General features: G+C 54.8%; 1 protein-coding gene across 1 annotated transcript in view; it reads right to left on the reverse strand.

The window, feature by feature from the left end:
• The window catches only part of MPPED1 (metallophosphoesterase domain containing 1), a 61,531-nt gene extending 41,665 nt beyond the window's left edge, over window positions 1–19,866 (reverse strand). Inside the window, exons 1-2 of the mRNA XM_060113492.1 lie at window positions 19,616–19,866; window positions 10,384–10,565 (exon numbers count right to left, since the gene is read on the reverse strand). Of these exons, the coding sequence (XP_059969475.1) occupies window positions 10,384–10,565; window positions 19,616–19,839 (406 nt within the window). The 5' untranslated portion in view covers window positions 19,840–19,866. The remainder of the gene's footprint in view (window positions 1–10,383; window positions 10,566–19,615) is intronic.
• Between the last annotated feature and the right edge of the window lie 914 nt (window positions 19,867–20,780).

The following is a 20,780-nucleotide window of genomic DNA, read 5'->3' on the forward strand; positions in this document are numbered from 1 at the left end:
TGCACAGGGGATGGACCATTCAGAGGGGCTGGCACATTTCCTACTCCCATAATCACAGCCATTTGCCAAATGCATCTATCTTTTTCACCTTGGCCCCCAGGAAGCTCAGGCTCCAATTTCCAGCCCACAGAGTCCACATGAGCCCCAGGTGTTGATATGCTAGGCGCTCCCTCTGAGCTGCTCTGATTTCTTTTTCTTAACACTGGCTTTTAATTTATCATCAACACTCTACCATTTTACTCTTCTTATTGTTTTTATAAACCGTCTCAAATCCTTTGACACAAGGTGGGGTATAAATAAGCAAGCAAAAAGTCCAAACGAACAACAAAACACACAAAATAAAACTAAGGAAGAACTTTCGAAGAGCCCAGATCTTTCAGAGAAATGCATTTCTACCTTATTTAAACATTAAAAAAAAATTTTTTTAACTTAAGGCAGAGATTTTTAGGATGATGGCCTTAAAAAAAAAACACTGCAAAACATGTTTGAAATACATACACACACACACACACACACACACACACACACACACACACAACAGGGGGTCTCATTTCATTTCCAAAGCCATTCTGTTGTAAATAGATAATTAGCACTTAAGCACACCTTTCAGGGGGTTTATATATTAACATGAAAATACTGTAATTACAGCTGGCCAAAATCGCTTGACTACCACTTAGAATTCTAGATTTTTCATCTTTATTAGAAGTTAACTTTCTCTCTTTTAGCCCCTGAAACACAGCTTGGCTTTGTGAGAAATCTTTTTTGGTGAAGAATAGAGCAAGTTAATTTTTTAAATGAATACTGAACCTCCACTGCACTCTTCCTCTAGTTTTTTATCTGAGCATTGGTCTCCCTCTCTCTGGGTGACCACTTGTTTATCAGTCACCTTGGCTGCTGTGACTACACACAACCAAAATTCCTCAACACCAACCTGCTTCTGAGCAGACAGAGCCAGAAATGACATGAACCCAGAGTCAAAACATTTTTTTTCTTTTAAATATTCAATCTCGAGTCTTTGCGGGAAGAGCAACCTGTTTCTGAAAATGTCTGGATCAGGACATTGTATCCAACTAATGAGCAAAGCAGCCAGAATCCATTTGAAGTCTACTGTACACATCCAGTGATGATTATTATGAGCTCTTTAGAAAATGAAGTTGGTTGGATATTTTGGTTGAAGTGACCACAGCACAAGGTTTTTCTTTTCCTTTTTCGTTCGCTTAACAAATACTTGGCGATAAACACTTGCCCGCGTTGTTTGCTCTCTGTCCCCTTGGCCACCTCCAGTCCACTCCCAGCCCTCCTGCCTCTCCTGGAGTCCCAGTGTCCTCCCCTGTCTGCTACGGTCATGCACCACCCAGCAGCCAAAGGGGACTTTCAAAACACTGAGTCAGGGCTTCCCTGGTGGCGCAGTGGTTGAGAGTCCGCCTGCCGATGCAGGGGACGCAGGTTCGTGCCCCGGTCCGGGAGGATTCCACATGCCGCGGAGCGGCTGGGCCCGTGAGCCATGGCCGCTGAGCCTGCATGTCCAGAGCCTGTGCTCCGCAACGGGAGAGGCCACAACAGTGAGAGGCCCATGTACCGCAAAAAAAAAAACCAAAAACCACTGAGTCACACTATGTCCCCCCACTGCTCTGTGGCCACTTTAACACTCAGAATGAAATCCACATCCTCGCCCTGCTGGTCAGCAGACTGGGGCCTCCCTCCCTGGCCTCTGGCATCACTGGGCTCAGCCCTGCAGGCCTTGGGCTGCACACCAAACAACTCAGGGCAGGGCCCTCTTCAGCTCAGGATGCTCTTGGAGAGGCCATCCTAATGTCAAGAAACCTCCCACCCCCATCACTATCACCTCGTCCTGATCATTGATCTGATTCATCCATCCAATCCCCTAAATGATCTTGTCTGTTTACAGTAAGTCCCCTACTACGAACCTTTAAGCTGCGAACTTTCAAAGATGCGAACGTGTATAGTATAGTATAGTATTTTTATTTCAAGCCCAGGACGTCCGGAAGCAAGTGTAAAAGCAGTGGTGATGTAGTACTATATAGCTGATTGTGTTACTTGGGTACCTAGGCTAACTTTGCTGGACGTACAGACAAATTGGACTTAGGAACACGCCCTTGGAACGGAACTCGTTCTTATGTGGGGGACTTACTGTACTTTGCTTATCGCCTGAGCCTGCATCCGTCCTCGGGCCCTCCTGGCAGGGGCTACATTGGTCATCACCAAACCTCCAACACCAAGACAGGGAACACAGTAGGCCCTCCGCTCAAGACATGGGATGACTGGGATGCGTGTGGACCCCTCCACTGTTCTCCCGCGGCCATAGGCCAGCGGGAGAGACAGACACTCAGCTCACCCACAGCGGGGCTCTGAGGTCAGCAGGCGTGTGGGCCGGGAGGGGAGCCAAGCGGGAGCTCCAGTGGGGGCTTAGTCAACACATGGTCTAAACGTCACATTCTGTGGATGCAGACGTGGACACTCAGAGGGAGAAGCGAGGTCACCTGGCCTATGAAGGGCAGAGTCAGAAGTGGGCCCCAGGACCCCCTGACTTCAGCGCTCCATCCCCAGCTCTGCCGAAGAGGCTGTGAGTCCTGACCTTGGTCAACGTGAGGCCTGTCAGACTGGACCTGCCAGCCAGCTGAGCTGCCCACACCCTGGGGACTTCGGCCAGTCCCAGGAAACCCATCCCTCCCCCACCACCCTGGTCTCATGGGGCAGGACAGCGGGATGGCTCTGCCCAAGGAAACCCAGAAGATGTCCGGCCCCAAACTTGGGGTGTGCACGGCCTGGGCAGGGTCACCCAGATCCTGTCTCTCAGGCCTGATATGCTGGATGCCCACTGCGGCACTTCCACGGCCCGCGGCAGGTACTGGGCATAAAAAGACACAACTGAACACACACAGGTAAGAGACTCTGGGAAGACAGTGTCCCACTGTGGGGAGGCTGGAAGGATGGAGGTAAAAACAATTTGTCTCAGGAATAAGCCAAAAGCAGCGACTTGTACAAGTTGCCGGGGACAGAGCTGTGGGGAGTGGCGAGCCAGAGCGAAGCCTTCCCGAAGGCTGGCCTCGCCCCAGAGGAGGGGGAAGGGAGAGAAGAGAGGGCTGAACCCGGGCAGTGCGTGAGGAGGTCAGCAACCTCTAGCTGCATCCCAAACAACTGTTTCCCACAGAGAATAACAGTTCTGTGCCAGGGAGCAGCCTCCTGCTTCCTGGGGATCCTGGGGAGCATGGAGATGCTCGCCCCACCTGCAGCTCTTGCCACGGGCTCCTGAGTCCAATGGCAAAGAGGCAAAAGGACGGCGTAGAGCCCACCTCTGCACCAACCCCCCCTATGGCCCTCGGGCCCTCAACGCAGTGGCAAATGAGGCAAAAAACAAAGAAATCACCTCGGAATGATTTCTCCGTTTCCCTTTCTCTCCCTTCCTCCCTTACAGATTTTAATTAAGGGTTTACTTGCAAAAGCCCTAGCTCTATTTAACTAAATCCTTGGACCCCTTTTATATTGTCTTATATATCGTTTTATGCTAGGGCGCCAGTAAAAAGTTAATTATAACTTCTAAACTCTCCACTGCCAGCCCCTCATCTTCCTCCCCTGCCTGATGCCGCTAACGGTAGCGCCACTTAATTAACCAGCCCCTTGTGGGTAACCAGACCTCTCCACGCTTTCTTCAACAGACACCCGCGGGCACCCCTGGGGCCAGGCTGGACTGGGTCCTGAGGACCTGCACGGACTGGGCGCCGTCTCAACCCTGGAGGGGCTCACAGGACCCTGCAGGAGGAAGGGGAGGCTGGCAGGACAGCCCACTTGGGACCCCAAAACAGCTCGGCAGGTGACAGAAGTGAGTGAAGAAGACACGGGCAGGACAGACAACAGCAGGGCAAAAATAATGGGTGGCCCTGATGGCCTCAGAGGGAAGGGAGCAAGGGTACCGGAGCTGTGGTTGGGAGGGTCTCAGTGGAGGCCTACATCTTACGACATAGCATCTGGGGATGGGGCTGAGGTTTAGGAGTTCAGTTTGGGACCTAAAAACGAGTCTAAAATCCTGGTGGACAGCCAGGAGGAGGTGTCTTCTGAGAAGACTGATTAATATACCGGCTGGATCTCAAAGAGGGGTCAGGTCTGGGAGGAGATGGAGGCGTCTGCGAGTCTGGGCAGAAACAAGAGCAGGGGGGTATGACTATCATCTGGAAAGAAGGGGTCGAGAGGCCCACGGTTGGTCCTGGGAGGAGCCACTTTCAGTGAGAAGGAGAACCAGGAACAAAAGGAGGAGATGGAGAAGCAGGGAGCCCAGAGAGGGAGGTGTGGAAGCTGGGGAAGGAGAACCCAAGCTGGACGGGGCAGCATCAGTCAGGTGGGGAGGCGGAGAGGAGGGGTGAGCACCTGGCTGTGGCCTCTGGGCAGTCACTCTGAGGCCAGTGCCGGGGTCTGAGGCTGCAGGAGCCGGGGGTGGGAGCCAGGGATGCGGTGGCTGCAGGCTTCTCCTGGCAGGGGCGTGGGGAGGCCAGTGGCAGAGAGCAGGCTTTCCGGCATCTTATGAATCCTGCCTCCTGAACTGACCGCTCTTGAGGACATGGCTGTCACTCAGAGCCAGAGGCAGAATTGGGCCTGGTGCTCTTCCCTTGGGGAAGATGCGGGCATGTCGCGGCCTCAGGGTCAGGCGCTGCCTCTGCAGACGGCATCCTGGGAGGCGGGTGCTCCTGGGCGCTCGGGCTCCGTCCCTGCCCTCAGCACCCCCGGCTTCCCGTAGCGAGCCCAGGCTCACCTGCTGGCCTCAGCTCCTAGGCTCATCCTGGAGACGCCCACTCAGCCTCTGCCCTTTCGCAGACCCTCCCGGAGTCCCGTATTGCGACAGCCGTGCCCACACTCTTCTGCATCACAGCCCTGCCCTCCTCGAAGCCCCATTTACTGCCGTCCCACCCAACAGCAACCAGCCCTGCTGGGGACGCAGGGACCAGCTCACAGTGCATCCACCCCGAGTCTATGTCTCTGTCCAGGGCTTCCCCCGGCTGAGGCACTGGCTGGTGCTAGGGATGAGGCTAGCCCTGCCCTCCAGGGGCTGACAGTCTCAGGGGGAGGCTGGGCGGACGGGAGGCATGAGGACACAGATAATTCCCTCCACAAAGTGAGGGCCACCACCAAGGCCTGAATAGGGAGCCCTGGGTGCACAGGGAGAAGGGACCAATGCCGTCCAGTGGGGCAGGGGGAAGCTTCACAAGAGTGACATTTAGGGGTGGGTAGGACTCTGTCGGGTGGATGAGAAAGAGCCTTCCCAGCTGGGGGACGGGCATGAACCAGGGCCCAGGGTGGGGAACTGGAGTCTGCCAGTGTGGCTGGAAGAAAATGGCTCGCCGACCTTGAGGCTCGTTGATTTCCCTGTGTTTGTGGCGGACTCAGCTCAGGGAGAGGCAGGCTTTTTACAACAGCTGCTACTTCAGGAGGGCTTCTCCTTGTGCTAAGCACTGTATGGGAACATGATTCTTCAATCCTCCCCAACCCCATGGGGTAGGTAAATAATTCTTCCCATTTTACAGATGAGGCACAGAGAGGTTGAGTGGCTAAGCTAAGGTCACACAGCAAATAAGAGGCTGAGGCAGGGGTAAAGACAGGTCTGCCTGACTTCCAGGAGGGAGCTCTTAACCTTCATGCCATCCCACCTCCCTGCACAGACACAACTTACTGGGCCAACCAGTCTGTGGGCTCCACGCTGCCGGTCCATCATCACGCAGCTACTGCGGGGGAGCAAGGAGCTTCCAGCACATTCTTTTCCATTTTCAGCCAATTTTGCTCTTCTTTTCACTCTTTATAGCCAGAAAGCCCATCCTTAGCAATTTTTTAGCTGCTTACAGGGACATTTACAAATCAAGCTGGTGTTTCTATTTCATGAACGTATTTGGGATATTAATGGCCGAAGGGAAAAAGGGTCTGCTCAGAGGGGCCCTGTCATCCCCAATCCAGCGCCCCCCAAAGAACACAGACCCAGACAGAAGCCTGCAAGTGGGCAAAACGTGGACACCACGCACAGCCAAGCCAAGAGCAACGCACCCGACAGCAAATTAGAGTCATGTAAGTTTAGCCACACCTCTCCCCAGTTAGGTGCCTAGTCTTCTCTTACAAGGAGGGCCTTTATTAACTTTTTAAATCTTCTCCTGTCTGTCTGGAGGTGTCCCCTGGAATATGATTTTAGATGCTTTCCATGAGATCAACGAAGAGGGAAGACGCTGGTTATGAATTTCAACTCTGTAACTTTCTCACTTGGGCGGAGGAAGGGCTTGGCCAGTGGGCCTGAGAGGTGGATGGGGCCCCGCTGGCCTAGGGAAGGGGCTCCAGGGGAGAGCTTCTGAGCGGCTGGATGACACCAGCACTGACCTGAGCCCAGCACGGCCCCTATCCCCATCCTGGGACACACTGTGCACCAGACACCAGAGAGGCCAGCATTTCTTTAAACACAGCAAGATTTTAGTGTTGCCTTTTTAAAGCTACGAGAATAATACATGCTCCCTATAGAAAATCAGAGGGAAAAAAGAAAGAGAGAGAATCATAAAGAAGAAAATAAAAATCCTCATGATCCCATCTCCCAGACATCGCTTCTGGAACATTCCAGAGCCTTTGCCCTCACTGGCCTTGCTGTCTCTGCAATCCAGGCCTTTTTAAAGGTCACTCCCATACACAAACCTTCCCAAAGACCCCATGGCACTTAGAATCAACCCCAAACTCCTGCCGCTGGCCCACAGGGCGTATCTGAACCAACCAGTGACAAACCCTCCATATTGCACACCTGCCTGCCTGCCTTCAGGTCCTCTGCAGCCGCTGTGCCCCTGCCTGGAATGTCCCTCCTACATCACCTCACTCTCACCTCCACACCTCACCCAAAGCCTCCTCTTCAGGGAGGCCTTCCATGGCACCTCAAGGGGTTCTCAGTCACCACCACGCCCCCTGGGCCAGCGCTCTGTCGACCTCATCACGTGAACGGTTCTCTTACTGCTTCTGGTGTATCCACCCATCCACTGTGTCCCCATCACCAGATGCAGCGTCCTGTCCTCACTCCCCCCCATCACCCACTGCATGGGACACGCTTGCACAGAGCTCTCAGTGAGGTGTACTGAATGGACGAATGAATAGCCCTGCGGTCTTTGCTGAGTGTGTGTGTGTGTGTGTGTGTGTGTGTGTGTGTGTCTGCAAGAACTGCCCACACAGCTGAGATCGTAGGTCAACTCCACACACTTTTTTTTTTTTTTTTTGTGGTACGCGGGCCTCTCACTGTTGTGGCCTCTCCCGCTGCGGAGCACAGGCTCCGGAAGCGCAGGCTCAGCGGCCATGGCTCACGGGCCCAGCCGCTCCACGGCATGTGGGATCTTCCCGGACCAGGGCACAAACCCGTGTCCCCTGCATCGGCAGGCGGACTCTCAACCACTGCGCCACCAGGGAAGCCCGACTCCACACACTTTTACACACAAATCATCTACCGCTTCTCCCTGCAACTCAACGTGAAGGCTCAGGTCAAGTCCCCCCAGCTGCCTACTGTGGGACCAGCCCATGTCTCCTACCTCTACCCCAAGGGTGCCCTGATCTGCAAACACCAGCTCCTGGGGGCAGTAATAACATCTACACGGCCCTTTACAGTTCACACACTTGAACATTTCCTCCATCCCAGTGGAGTCTCAGAACAACCTGCCTCCAAAGAGGCAGGCAGGTCAAGGGGAGCCTGACCACCCCCAGTTAAAACGAGGCCAGGGAGGCTCAGAGAGGTCACATGACTGCTGCAATCACCTGGGAGAAAGCTGACCCTGGACGTCTGGCCCCAAAAGGCACAGTCCACACCTTAACTTCGAATCAGTGAGCTTTCACCATAAAAACAGGAGAGGTGATAACAGAGGAGAGGAGTCCAACTGCCCGGGTTCAAATCCCAGCTCTGCCACTTACTAGCTGTGTGACCTTGGGCAAGTTCCTTCACTCCTCTGGGCCTCGGTTTCTCCTCTGTCAAGTGGGGATGACAATAGCTCCTGCCTCATTCCCTCATCAAGAGAAGCAAATGATTTAATAATATACATAAAGGGCACATGCTAACACTCAATAAACACGGAGCCCTTTACAACACCACCCTGAGCCCATCTCTGCCACATCACCACGCCCCTGGCACATGAACCACCAGCCCACAGAGGTGAGTCACCTTGTGCAGTGGGCCAGTTCCCAAAAAGCCAGCTGCGGACGGACCGCTATAAACCCACTCCAACTGATGCCCTAACTCACATGCAAATTCCTCCAGCTCTGTCACTCTTCAGTCTGAAGCCCCGCCCAGCCCACTTGAGTGACAAACACTGACATCTGCAAACACTTCAAAGCTGCCAAGGGGAGAGGTCCTTTTGTAAAAGGGAGACCCCTCTGTAAGTTCACCCTTCCCACCCGTGATGATCCAGGCAAATAAATCAATCCCACGCCAAGCGCAGACTACGAAGAAAGCCTCCTAAATTCCTCCAGCACATAATTCTGACTTCTGTTAAGAGGCGAGTAAAGAGATTCTCCTAAAATGCCCATCTCACCGTGCTGGCCCTCCCAGGCCCCTGCTTTCCCCTTACCTGCAGTCTCAGGGAGTCCCCACCCCTCTTTCCAGGCTCATCACCCTCACGTCCTCCAAACCTCCTCCCTCCAGTCACAACACGTCATGCCACCTCTCAAGTGTCCCCCCGCAGGCTCTGGCCTCAGCTGTCCCCTCAGCCTGCAGCCGCTCTGTTTCGAGCACAATCGCCCAGTTCCCCAGGCCGGGCCCAGCCCAATGGCAGCTTGTCCCAGAAGCCACCCCTGCCTGGGGAGAGGCCACCAGCAGCCTCTGCACTGAGATCCCACAGCCCTTGGCCACCACCCCCCTGGCACATGCAACTGTTGGATTCATTTACTCACTCAGCTTGGAGAGGGGCACGTCTGGGCCAGGGGTACATCGGAAATGGTCCCTCACTTCGGGAACCTCAGTGCAGGGGAGCCGACATTGTCTGCTGTCAGATAGGGGTCTAAACAGCACCCACCCCAAATGGCTGTTCCTCAAATTCAGCCAGGCAGTGGTGGTAAGGAGCCTGGCACACAAGCAGATGCCCAGCCACCAGCGACTCCTGTTCTCTGCCTGGGACATGGACTCGGCTCAGCCTGACATCTTTTGAGACCCACAGCAGGGGGACAAGAAACCAGCCTCAGTGAGGGTCCCCTCCTAGGAAGCAGCCCGGACCTGGAAGCAGCACGGGGCGTGGGGAGAAGCCCAGGGCAGACTCACCGACAGGAGTCCCTCCCATCCCAGCCTTCCCAAGGCTCAGCCCAAACAGGGCCCTTGATGAGAACTTCCCATTTGAATAATCAATATTTAAAGCTCCAAGCCTGCCAAGGGGAGTGCAAGGCCTTGCTTGTAAATATTTGTCTCGACTGGCAAAGCCAGCCTCTCCCGCTGCAGCCACCCGCCTCGCTCCTGGCCCTCTGCTCCTGGCCCTCTGCTTGCACAGCTCCCAGCCAACTGCACAGCGGGATGCCCCTGGGGAGGCGGGGGACCGTCTGGCGGCCACGAGGGGCTGCACAGGGAGGTGGGCCCGCCCCGTACCCAGGCCTCTGTGACAGGAGGCCAGTACACCGGGCAGCCCAGGGGCCATCCATCTGTCTCCTTGGGCCATGGCAGAGAGATTCGCTGTGAGGTTTCTCTGGATTCCAAGCAAACGGCTTTTCCCAGGGGGCACCCCAGATTTATGTCTTTCTTATTTTGGAAGAAAGCAAAGCCAAAGACAAAACCCTAGGGGCGTGCTTGCAAATCACGGCCCACCATCTCCTATGGCGTGGGACGGCACTCCGTTGACTGTACCAATGGCTGCCCACGGAGGAACCCACACCGGGCCCCCTGGGCTCCTGCTTGGGGCCACGGAGGCCTGGACGGTCACCTCACTGGAGAAGCCGTCAATGACTGTGGGTGGCTGTACCTACCAGCTGAGGTGCCTGCCCTGACATCACTGTTCCCAGAGAGTCATTCATTCATTCGCCCGTTCAGCCACTTATCCGCTCATCAATTATTTACTCGGCACCTACCTGTACCAGGCACTGGGGGCTGGACACACAAGTGGACAAAACCAAACCTGGGCAAAATTCCTTTGGGAGGAAGTCTCTCAGGCCAAAAAAATCCCACGAACAAATGGAAAATCACAGCAGAGACAAGTGCTGGGGTAGGAGACCTCCTAGGTGTCACAGGAGAGTGAGAGGGGTGTGGCCTGGTCCCGGAGGTCAGGGGGCTTCCCAGGGGAGGTGGACAGGTGACAAAGTCCAGGGAGGGGCCGGGCAGAGCAGGGAGGAAGGACGGTGGGCAGGGGGCCCGTCCGAGTCTGGCTGCTCACAGGCACCACCCCTTCTGGCACCTACCCAGCCACTCGTTGAATTTCTTCACCTCGCTCGGGAGCCCCAGCTCAGTGAAGTCCCCAGCATGGATCAGCACGTCGCCGTAGGGCATCTGGATGGGGTCCGTCCTCGAGTGGGTGTCAGACACGCAGACAAAGCGGGTGTATCCGGGCGGCTTGGGGGCGTCATGAGGCACCGGGTCCACCCTGAGGGGAGAGAAGATCATGGGGTCACGGGGTCACGGTGCTGGGAGCCTGCAGCTCATGTCCCATCAACTCAGATCACAGCCAGATCAGATCCCACGTGGTCCAGATCACATCCGCCTGCCCACCTGTGTCCGAATCCTGACCCTCCTGCTCACTAGCCGGGCAAAACCTTTACCCCCTGAGCCTCAGCTTCCCCTCTGTAACATGGGAAGCCCCGGGGGTTGTTGCGAGGTAATGAGTGGGAAGGGCTGACAGGTACAGCCTGGCACCTGTACCTGCGTGCGCCTGTATGGCGACTACAGCTAACCTGCTGCTTGACAAGTAGTACCTCTCTACCTTTTTTTTTCTCATTATCAGCCCTTAAGGGGCCTTTTTCTCTTTTCTTTTTTTTTTTTTTTTTTTTTTTTTTTTGCGGTACGCGGGCCTCTCACTGCTGTGGCCTCTCCCGTTGCGGAGCACAGGCTCCAGACGCGCAGGCTCAGGGGCCATGGCTCACGGGCCCAGCCGCTCCGCGGCATGTGGGATCCTCCCGGACCGGGGCACGAACCCGCGTCCCCTGCATCGGCAGGCGGACTCTCAACCACTGCGCCACCAGGGAAGCCCAAGGGGCCTTTTTAGATGTTTTTTCTACTCACCCCTGTCTCATAAAGTTCTAACACCACGGATACGCTGTATATCTGTTCATTTACTGTGTGTGTATCTGTGCTTTAGAATCAGAGTAAGATTTTTTTCACCCCCCAAAACCAGTTTTCACCCCCTTGGGGGGTGCTATCCGCCCCGTCAAGGACGCATGGACTGAGGTCCACCATCCAGCCGGAAGACCCGACTCTCTGGCACTGTGCAGAGACAGCACAAGCAGCATCCAGGGAGCCACGAGTGAGGGGGGAGTTCGTGGGAACTTGTGAAACAAAGCTCTAAAGACAGGCAGCAAGTTTCCAGAACTATGAGATGGTCCGATTGGGTTTAGAACAAGGGCTTTCCAAGGTCCTGTAGGAAAACAGTTCTGGAATCCGAAGACCAGGCTTCAGATCCAGATCTGCTGCCCATCACTAATGTGTAACCTTAGGAAAATGTTTGGCCTTGGTTTGCTCATCTGTAAAATGGAGCTACCTCATTAGGCAACAATGTTCAGAAAATTAAAAAGCTGCACAACTGTAAGTTCTTGGTCCCTGGGAGCCTTCTCGTCTTACAGATGAGGACACTGAGCAGGTGGCCCCCCCAGTTCAGGGCTCTCCCCTAGAGCCACACTGCCTCCTCAGCTGACTGGTTTTGCCAGGCTCAAAACTCTGAAAAACAACGCAATGACATTTCGACGAGCTGCTCTCTCCAAATGAGTACCGCTCGAGGAGTTGTGTTTAAATCTAATTATGCACCAAACCAAAAGCGGTACCATATCAGTTACATAAATACTTTTAAAGACATCTTTCTAATTATCTTTTTTTTTTTCAGACAAAATACTTCAAAGAAACGTAACTAACACCTTACGAGAGACGTGGGTTCAGCATGCTAGTGTGCAGGGAGCATTAGCAATGCCCCATCCGCCGCAGCTACAGCGTCACATCGGCCCCTCCACGTCACCAGGCCGCAGCGGGAGGGGTTCACGGGGCACCATTCTGGGGTGGTTAAGTCAAGTTAGAATCCCAGCAGGTCAGAGTTGGACCCGACCGGGGAGAAGAGGAAAAATCCCTGAGTCTGATGATGGCAACAGGAGGGTTCTGGAGCCCTTCTTTGTCCCTCTCATGCCTTCATTCCTTCATTCATTCCCTCATTCATTCAACACAGCACATCCTGAATGCCTACTGGGTACCAGCCCTGAGCTCAAAGCTGGGGAACTGAATGAACCAGGCCTGATCCCTGACTGATGGTGGAGACTCTCAGACTTGGCCAGGAAGCGACAATAAAGTCACAAGATTTGATGGGGCAGCAGAGGGGCTGGGGGCCAGAGAAGGTCCTAACCTGGCCTGGGGCCCCCTGAACTTTCCAGGAGGAGGTGATCTGGAAGCTCAAATCTCCCTCCCAGTAATTCCGGCCTCTCCTCTGTCCTCTGGGTCCCTCCCCCCACCCTATGTGACAGTCTTGCAGGGAGCCAGCCTGTGAATCCACCTGTCCGCCCCTAACACAGCTGATTGGACCAAGGCAGCCAATCACTACTGGGCTACTGGCCTGGCAAGGAACATGAGTGAGCCAATCAAATTCATTCATTCATTCTTCCTTCCTTTCTTTCTTTCTTTCTTTCATTCCCCCTCACATACACTGAGGTTGTGAGGACACCACAAGGAAACAGAGAACAAGTCAAAGAGACAAAAAAAGGAGACACAGGGAGGGAGATGCCACCCCCTGTGAGTCCCTCGTGGAGGAGCCCTGAGCAGGTCGCAGTTCCCACCATCAGCCAGCCAAGAGCACGCGAGTTCCACGGGCGCTAGTCAGGCTGGGCCTGCTGCTGGAGCCCAAGCTCTTTAATTAACTCTATTCTTACTTCCCTCCGCCCCGAGGCTTCTGAGCTCAGGGAGGATGCAAACCTAATAATCCCCAGAGAAAAAAACATAGACTCTTATTTCCCCGCACTGTCCTCCGGCTATTTGGATTGTAACAAATGCTCAACCTTGAAATAATAACAGTAATGATATTGATGATTTCCACGGGTTGAGAGCTCATTATGTGCTAAGCGCTTTACATGCAACTGCTCTCTTCACCCTCATAATGACTGTCTGAGCAGGGCACTATGGGTGTACCCATTTTATAGATGAGGAAACTGAGGATCAGAAAAGGCTAACTTGCTCAGGATCTCAGCTATGGAAGCTGGTGGAGCTGGAATTTGAAGCTGGTTTTTGGTTCCAGAACTCACACCAAGCTGGACTATTTCCAGGCCTTACTTCATTTCATTCAGTCAATCTATGGACAAATGCTTCTTGAGTGCCCCCTAAATACCAAACACCTGCTAGGCACAGGATAGGACACCCATAGAGACCACCTCGTGCAGCTCCCAGAAACCCTGCCTGTGTTTAGAAGTGAGGAAAAGAGCAAGACGAATGAAGATATGGAGAAAGAGAAAGAGCACACACAGGGTGGGAGGACTTGGCAGCATCATTTGAACCCTAGATCCAGCTGTGCCTGAAGCTGGTCCAAACCTGGATTTCCTAGCTAATTATGTGAGCCAGTAAACTCTCGTTTACCCATAAGACAATTTGAATTGGGTTTCTGACACTTGCAATGGCAAAACCCTGGCTAACCCCTGAGTGCCAGCAGCCCTGTAGAGTAAGTAACTGAGGCCTGGAAAGGTTAGTCCCACATCCAGGGCCCCTGCTAGTACGTTAAAGAGTAGAATTTGAACCTAGGTCTTCAGAACTGGAATTGGGGCATTTAACCTCACACCTTCTCACGACTAGAAGAAACAAAGCAAAATGGTTATTTTCCAGAGTCGTTCTTCATGGACCAGAGAGAAGGTATGGAAACAAGTGTTCCTGGTTTGGGGTGGGGGCGCAAACCCGACTTTCCCAAAGCATCTGCCTGCTGAGGTGGCCCCAATCAAGGCTGTGGCTCTTTCTCTCTCTCTCTCTGAGACCTACAACCTGTCACCACTCTCTCCAGCCTCACAAGGGATCTTCCCACCAGAATCCTGGCAGCAGGGATGGTACAGAATAGAGAACTCAGCCTCCGGCACCTGGACCCAGGCTGGCACCCTGGCTCGGCGACTTCCTCGCTGGGCCCTGGACCTTCCCATCCTCCAGTCCAGCTCTGTAAGGTGGGAACCACCCACTGTCTCAGAGATGTGAGAACTGGAAACCCCAATGAATGCCCCCTGCAGGCCATTTCCTGTGCCCTGGACCCCTTCTCGGTCTCTCTCTCCCCTAAGCCATTGGCTCCCTGGAAGTACAGCTCCTGGTAGCAAAAACTCATGTGGGCATCAGAAGCAGAGCCCCGTCCCCCCATTACTTCCTCGGGAAATAGGGTGCACTGAAAGCCAGGGGGTGGAGGGCAGAGGACTCGTTCCTTCAGTGAAGTTCCAAAACCATGTCCAGCCACGTAACTGGACACGAGCCGTGGCGTTCTAGAATGAGAGAGACCTCTGGTCCCCTCCTTTCATCCTACAAGTGGGAAAACGGAGGGCCAGAGGAGGGCAGGGACTGGTTGGCGCTGGGCCACACTGCCCAAAGCTCTTTCCACGAAGCACTGGCTCTGAGGTGACCTCCACCCCGGGTCCCTGTGCCTGCCCTTCCTCCCCACATCCTGGCTTTGCTTTTGCTGGTCCTCCAAGCTCCAGGGTTATGCCACCGCCCCCAGGAAGCCCTCCTTGAACTCCCACCACACTCTTCCTGGGGCGTGCACCCTGCCTCATCCTCACTCCCTTTTCTTTCCCTCCTCCTGTCCACTGTGCTAGGCTCGAGGGACAGCCCGTGCTGGTGGAGGGGACAGATGCTTAGAAAACTGTCCCACAAATGAATACATAAGCAGAGGCTGAAGCCTGTGCCACGAAGGGGAAGCTCTGAGTGCTTAGATCGGGTTGGGGGGGTGTTAGGAAAGTCTGGGGAAGGGTCAGGGAAGGTGTCCCCAAGGAAGTGACACCTGGGTGAGATCTGAAGGATGAGTCTATGTTGTCAGGACAAAGAGTAGGGGAGGCAGAGGGAACCATGGAATGTCCCAGAAAACACGTAAAGAACAAATGTGTATGGGGGGGGGTGGCTGGGAGGAATTGGGAGATTGGGATTGACACATATACACTATTGATACTATGTATAAAATGGACAACTAATGAGAACATACTGTATAGCACAGGGAACTCTACTTAACGCACTGTGGTGACCTAAACGGGAAGGAAATCCAAAAGAGAGCATATATATATATACGTATAGCTGATTCATTTTGCTGTACAGTAGAAACTAACACAACATTGTAAAGCAACTATACTCCAATAAAAATTAATTTAAAAAAAAACCATAAATGTCCCAGAAACCAGAACTGCACCTGGAGCCCTTGGGGAGAGGGTGCAGGATGCGGCTTGAGAACAGACAGAGTCCAGGTCAGGGCCTTCCTCCTGCCACGCCCCCTCGGCCCCCTCCCGGGGCCAAGGCTGACCCTCACTGTCTCCTGGAGACCTCTCAGTGCACAGACGGGCTAGGGGCCACCGGGTCCCTTCTGAAGCCTCCGTCTCACCTAGCGAGGGGGTCGGTACTCCAACCCGGCCCAGAGGGGAGGGATGGGGACAGGGGGCCAGTCCCAGCCTGGCGCAGAGCAGTGCTCCCGCCCTGCTACATTCTTCAAGGACCCCGTACAGCCTGATGTGCTTGGAGGGTCTTTAAATGGGTTATTAGTCTAGTATCCACCAATGGGACTCCTTTTAAAGGCCAGAGAGGAGTCGCCATGCCTGGCACCAGCCACCCCCCCATAAGGTGGATCCCCAGGGTAACCCTGTCCCGCAGACACTGCTCTCACCTTCTCGCTGAGCACCAGGCCACCCATCCACCTGCCCACCCAGGACTAAGGGGCCAGTGCCTGGAGGGGCTCTCTCCCAAGACCACCGCAGGGTTTCTCGGCCCCCAGGGTAAGGGGTCTTCCGTCTCAGGACCCAAAACCCAGAGGCCCAGATCCAGACATTCACTCCTCAGGCAAAGACAGCCTTGTTACCGCCAGGGTCTCTGGGGGCAACTACATAAATCACAGGGCTCAATCAGAGGCCACGTTTGGACTGTCACTGTTGTTACTAAATGTAAATTGTGGATTTATTAAATAGGGCCCCCTCACTCCCTCACCCCAGAGACAAAGCCCAGGGTGGCGATAAATCACGTGTTGGGAAGTGGCATCCATCCTCCCACGTCTCCCTCAGTGGACACTCGCCATGGAAACCCACGTGCTTCCCTGGTGCGCAGGGTGTGAGTCCAAAGAAGGGGGTAGGAGGGAGCAGCACCCCGCCGAGTCCCCATGCGACCCAGCTTCACCCAGCTGTGTGCAAAGTTGCCTTTCAAAGGCGGGTTGACCCGAGCAGGCAATGAGAGAGCTCTGGATGAGGAGTCCAGAACCAGGGCTCACTGCATGCTCTTCCCAGGGCCCGGCCCAAACCCCCAGCCTCCCCAGAGCCCCACTGCCAATAAAGCCCGGAACCCTGGCCTCAGGAGCAGGCAGCACAGAGCAGGCCAGGAGGGATGGAACGGGGCAGGCCGGTGTGCACCTGCTCCGCCCACACCAGCTGAGGGACCCTGCTCCGCCCACACCAGCTGAGGGACCGCAAAAAGCCGTTAAGCTTTTTCTCCACAGCACTTATTGCTACCGGGATCCTATGCTATCACACACTTCATGACTTTTACGACATATCCCACTGGAGGGTCAGCTCAGCGCGGGCAGGGCTCTGTCCCTGATCACTGCTGTGTCCCTAGAACCTAGCCCAGCCAGCGAGTACTAACAATACTGGACATCTGCGGCCTGGCCCCCCTCTGTGTGGGTTCACCTACCTAATCCGCAGCATTACAATGAGCAGCATTAGGTAGACGGGGAAACTGAGGCACCAAGAGACACCCAACAAACAAGTGGCAGAGCCAGGATTCAAAGCCAGGCAGGCTAGCCTGGAGCCCATGTTCCTAACTAACCAGTGTGCTGGGCAGCTGCTCACAAACACCCCGAGTGGACGGATAAATGGACGAATGAACAAATAACCCGCAGTTGTTAAATGGGGGGAATCTCCCTCCTCTCACCTGGTCATCCACTGCCCTTTCTCAGGGCACAGCCTGGCCCGTGGGGGCCCGCGTGGCTCCTGCCCAGCGCAACCTCCACCCAGCTGGGCGTTCCTGCATTTCCCAGCCACCCCCCCCCCGGCTCAAACCCTGCGGCAACTTCTGCCTGGCCTGCTTCCTCCTCCGGTCCCCTCCCAACTTGCTGCCCTCACTCCTCCTCCTCTGGGTCTCAACCTAAAAGTCAGTTCTTCCAGAGGGTCCTTCCTCAGCCCCTTGGCCACCCTGTCTCCTGACTTCTGTTGTCCTCGCCCTGTTCTGGGACTGGGGGCTGCCCGGCGGGGGTGTTCTACAGGACAGCACTGCCTGCTACTACTCAGCTGTATCTGTGGTGCCTGGGGGCCCCTCCTAATGGGTGCGCAGACAAAGGGGCACAGACACATACCCCACCTGCTCTGCCGGAGGGGCCCGGTGCTCTCGCCCGTCCCCAGTGGCATCCGGGGACCTCAGGCACTGTCACTTCCATCCCAGGAGGATAAACCCCATCAACAGAAGAGCAAACCCAGCCCTGGGAAGGCCTTCCCCATGGCAGCAGCCCTGCCAGGCCTCAAGGTCCCAGAGACCAAGGAAGAGCGTGCCTGAGACCAGGGCCTCCCATCCCGCCCAAGTCTGCCAATCTGGCTCCAAAATGGGTACTGGGGTTAGTTTCCCAAAGAGAAATCTACCAAAAAATAAAGTAAGCAGCTACTGACAGGCCAGCCCTGCAGCTCCCACGGAAATGAATGTTTTCCAGAGCAGGCGCTGCAGGGAAGAGGGTGTTCCCGATGCTGGAACCTACCCCCAGGCCTGGTGCCCACCTGCCTTCCACAACCCCTTCGCCCATGAATAATCTCTCTGCACCCATCCTCTACAACAGAAGACCAGTCCCGAGGGAACCACACAGTAACAAGAGGCAGCAACCGCCCGACCCCACTTCCAGGCCCGGGTGTAGAAACCCCCTGGCTCCTTCTCTCCGTGGGCCGCGTGCCGCATTCTCCCGTCTCCCCAAGGGAGAGCCGCTAATACCTCACGTGACCACTGCTCCCTAGAGACGGTACTCAAGGTCCTAGAGGAAGCTGGGGTCTGTGTCCTCATGGAGGCATCTGACCCAGCCTGGGGGTCAGGGGGGCCTGCTCTGAGCCCCAGAGCCCAGGAGCATCCCCATCACAACTCTGACCTCCCTGTGCTCTCACTGGGAACTCGTGGGGCTCCCCCGTCGTCAGGGGCTTGTCAGAGACCCAGACCCAGCACAGGGGCACCCCAAAGGGGCTGAGAGAAGTTTCAACAATGGAGCAGACGAATCTCTAAATTCTCAGATGGAGGCACGTACATACTTACGTCCACAGACATCAGAGCAAAAGGATGCTAAGCGTGGAGAATGCCCTGGACTGGAGACGGGTGTCAGTTCTGGTGCCTGCCAGCTGTGTGGGCTCGCGTGGGTCACCTGTCTGGGCCTCTGCTTCCTCACCAGGTAAGCCCTGTGGTGCAGGGCTGATGGGAGCGGGCAGCGGGGACAAAGGAGGAGGAGGAGGTTCTGGCAACAGCCCGAGTCGCCCAGGGCAGGGCCAGGAATTTATCCACCTCCACCCTGTGCCACCTGCACCTCTCCCGACCACTGGAAAAAAATCCAGGGAGCGGGGAAAAGGTTCTACCTGTGCACAGGAGTCCCAAGTCTATGTTCTCGCTGCGGCCCCACTGCTGGGGCACCCCTGGTATTTTCCATCAGCCCCAAAGGGCAGGCAACAGAATTCCCCAGTCCTTTTGGAAAGCACCTCTGCTTTTTCAACAGAAGCAAAGGGGGTCTGGGCAAAAGGGAGGGGCAGAGGGAAGAGAGGACAGCCAGGCCAAGCCCAGGGCCCTACCCTGCCATGGGGCCTGCAGCAAGTCCCGTCCCCGCTCTGGGCCTCGTCCTCCCCAACTGTACAACGAGGAACATGAACTAGACCAGGGGGTCAGTAAGCAAATACCAAGAAGGGGCAGCTGGAACTCAGCCCCCCAGACATTGCCACGAGGACGTATGGGCCTGGGGTGGCCAGGACTTTGGGCTTTGTACGGCAAAGCCAGAAGTCTGGATTTTTATGTGCAATCACCTCATTTTTCAATATTTGTAAAACATTCTCCTGGCCAAATGAAACAAGACTCCAGGCCAGAATCGGCCCACAGGCCAGCACGCTGCAACTTCTCCCACATCCCTCCCATCTCAGAGCCTCGCTGGTCTGGGGATTCCAGAACCGTTGCATGAAACGCTTGGGCCCAGAAGCCAGGAGGCACCCCGAGTCCAGGAGCCCACCCCGGACAGCCCTCACCACCCACACCTTCCACCCAGCAGTCCCACTGGAGGCGCCCACTCACATCTGCACGTGCGGCGGCTGGAAGCGGCCCTGGTTGATGTTGTAGAAGGTGAAGGCCTGGGTGGGGTTGGAGCTGTACTCATCCACCTCGACGATGAGCCGGCTGTGCTGGTGCCTCCGAGCGGCCATCACGTGGGACTGGGAGAAGGCCATGCCCAGGCCGCAGGGCAGGAGGGCCAGGGCCTCTGCCTTCAGGACGCCGGGATCCCACCTAGCGCGCCACATGGACCTCCGCAGGCCGCCCGGGCATCTCCCGCCGCCCAGCCCCGAGCCAGACCTGGGAACAGACTGAGGAGACGGAGCAGAACCGTGCGACAGTTAATCTGTTTGGGATTTGCTTTATTTAATGTCAGATGAAGATTTAGAAAGAGGGAGAGGGCGGGGGAGAGGGAAAAAAAAAAAAAAAAAAACACAGTCGTACAGCTCAAAAACTCATTACAAATCTTTCCAACTCAGCAGTTTGATGAATATACTTTGGTTAAAAGAAAAGGGAAGGGAGGGAGGGGACCAAAAAAAAAAAAAAAAAACCACAACGCCATGGACGGATGCATGCATGGTCCAACATGTTTAAATACTTAAGACTTTTTTTTTTTTTTTTTTTTTGCCTTCGACAAAACCCCCCAGAGCCCACAGCGTGGCCGTGAGATGCGGAAGACAATGGCTGGTATTCTGGAAACAGGTAAGGTAAGTTTTACTTTTCGGAACTGGGGAATAGGAAGGATTCACCTCCAACCCCACCCGCTCCCCTCAGACCCCCCCACCAACACACTCCCACACGGACACACCCCTACAAGCCCGAGCAGGTGGGGAAAGCACGGGCACAAATTCCTTCATCAACCACCATTTCGCCTAAAGATATCTTTTTAGCAGCGCCCGGATAAGGGATTTTCCCAGAAAGATTGCCATACACCAGCTCAGCTCAGAGGGTGGTCATGGTCGGGCGTTGGGTGGGAATCTACTTTAAAAAAAACAAAAAAAACAAAAAAAAAACAACCTTCTCAAGTGCCTTATAAGGATCTCAGGAATTCTGATGTTCCCAGTCAAACCTTGAATCTACTCAAATCACAGCTTACAAATGCTATAGATATTTTTTTCATTTCTTTCATTGGAAAGTACAGTTTGCATTTGTAGTTACTAGATTAAAATGTCCCTTTTTGATCCCAACT

Source organism: Mesoplodon densirostris, chromosome 11 (assembly GCF_025265405.1).
Source record: "Mesoplodon densirostris isolate mMesDen1 chromosome 11, mMesDen1 primary haplotype, whole genome shotgun sequence".
NCBI lineage: Eukaryota > Metazoa > Chordata > Mammalia > Artiodactyla > Ziphiidae > Mesoplodon > Mesoplodon densirostris.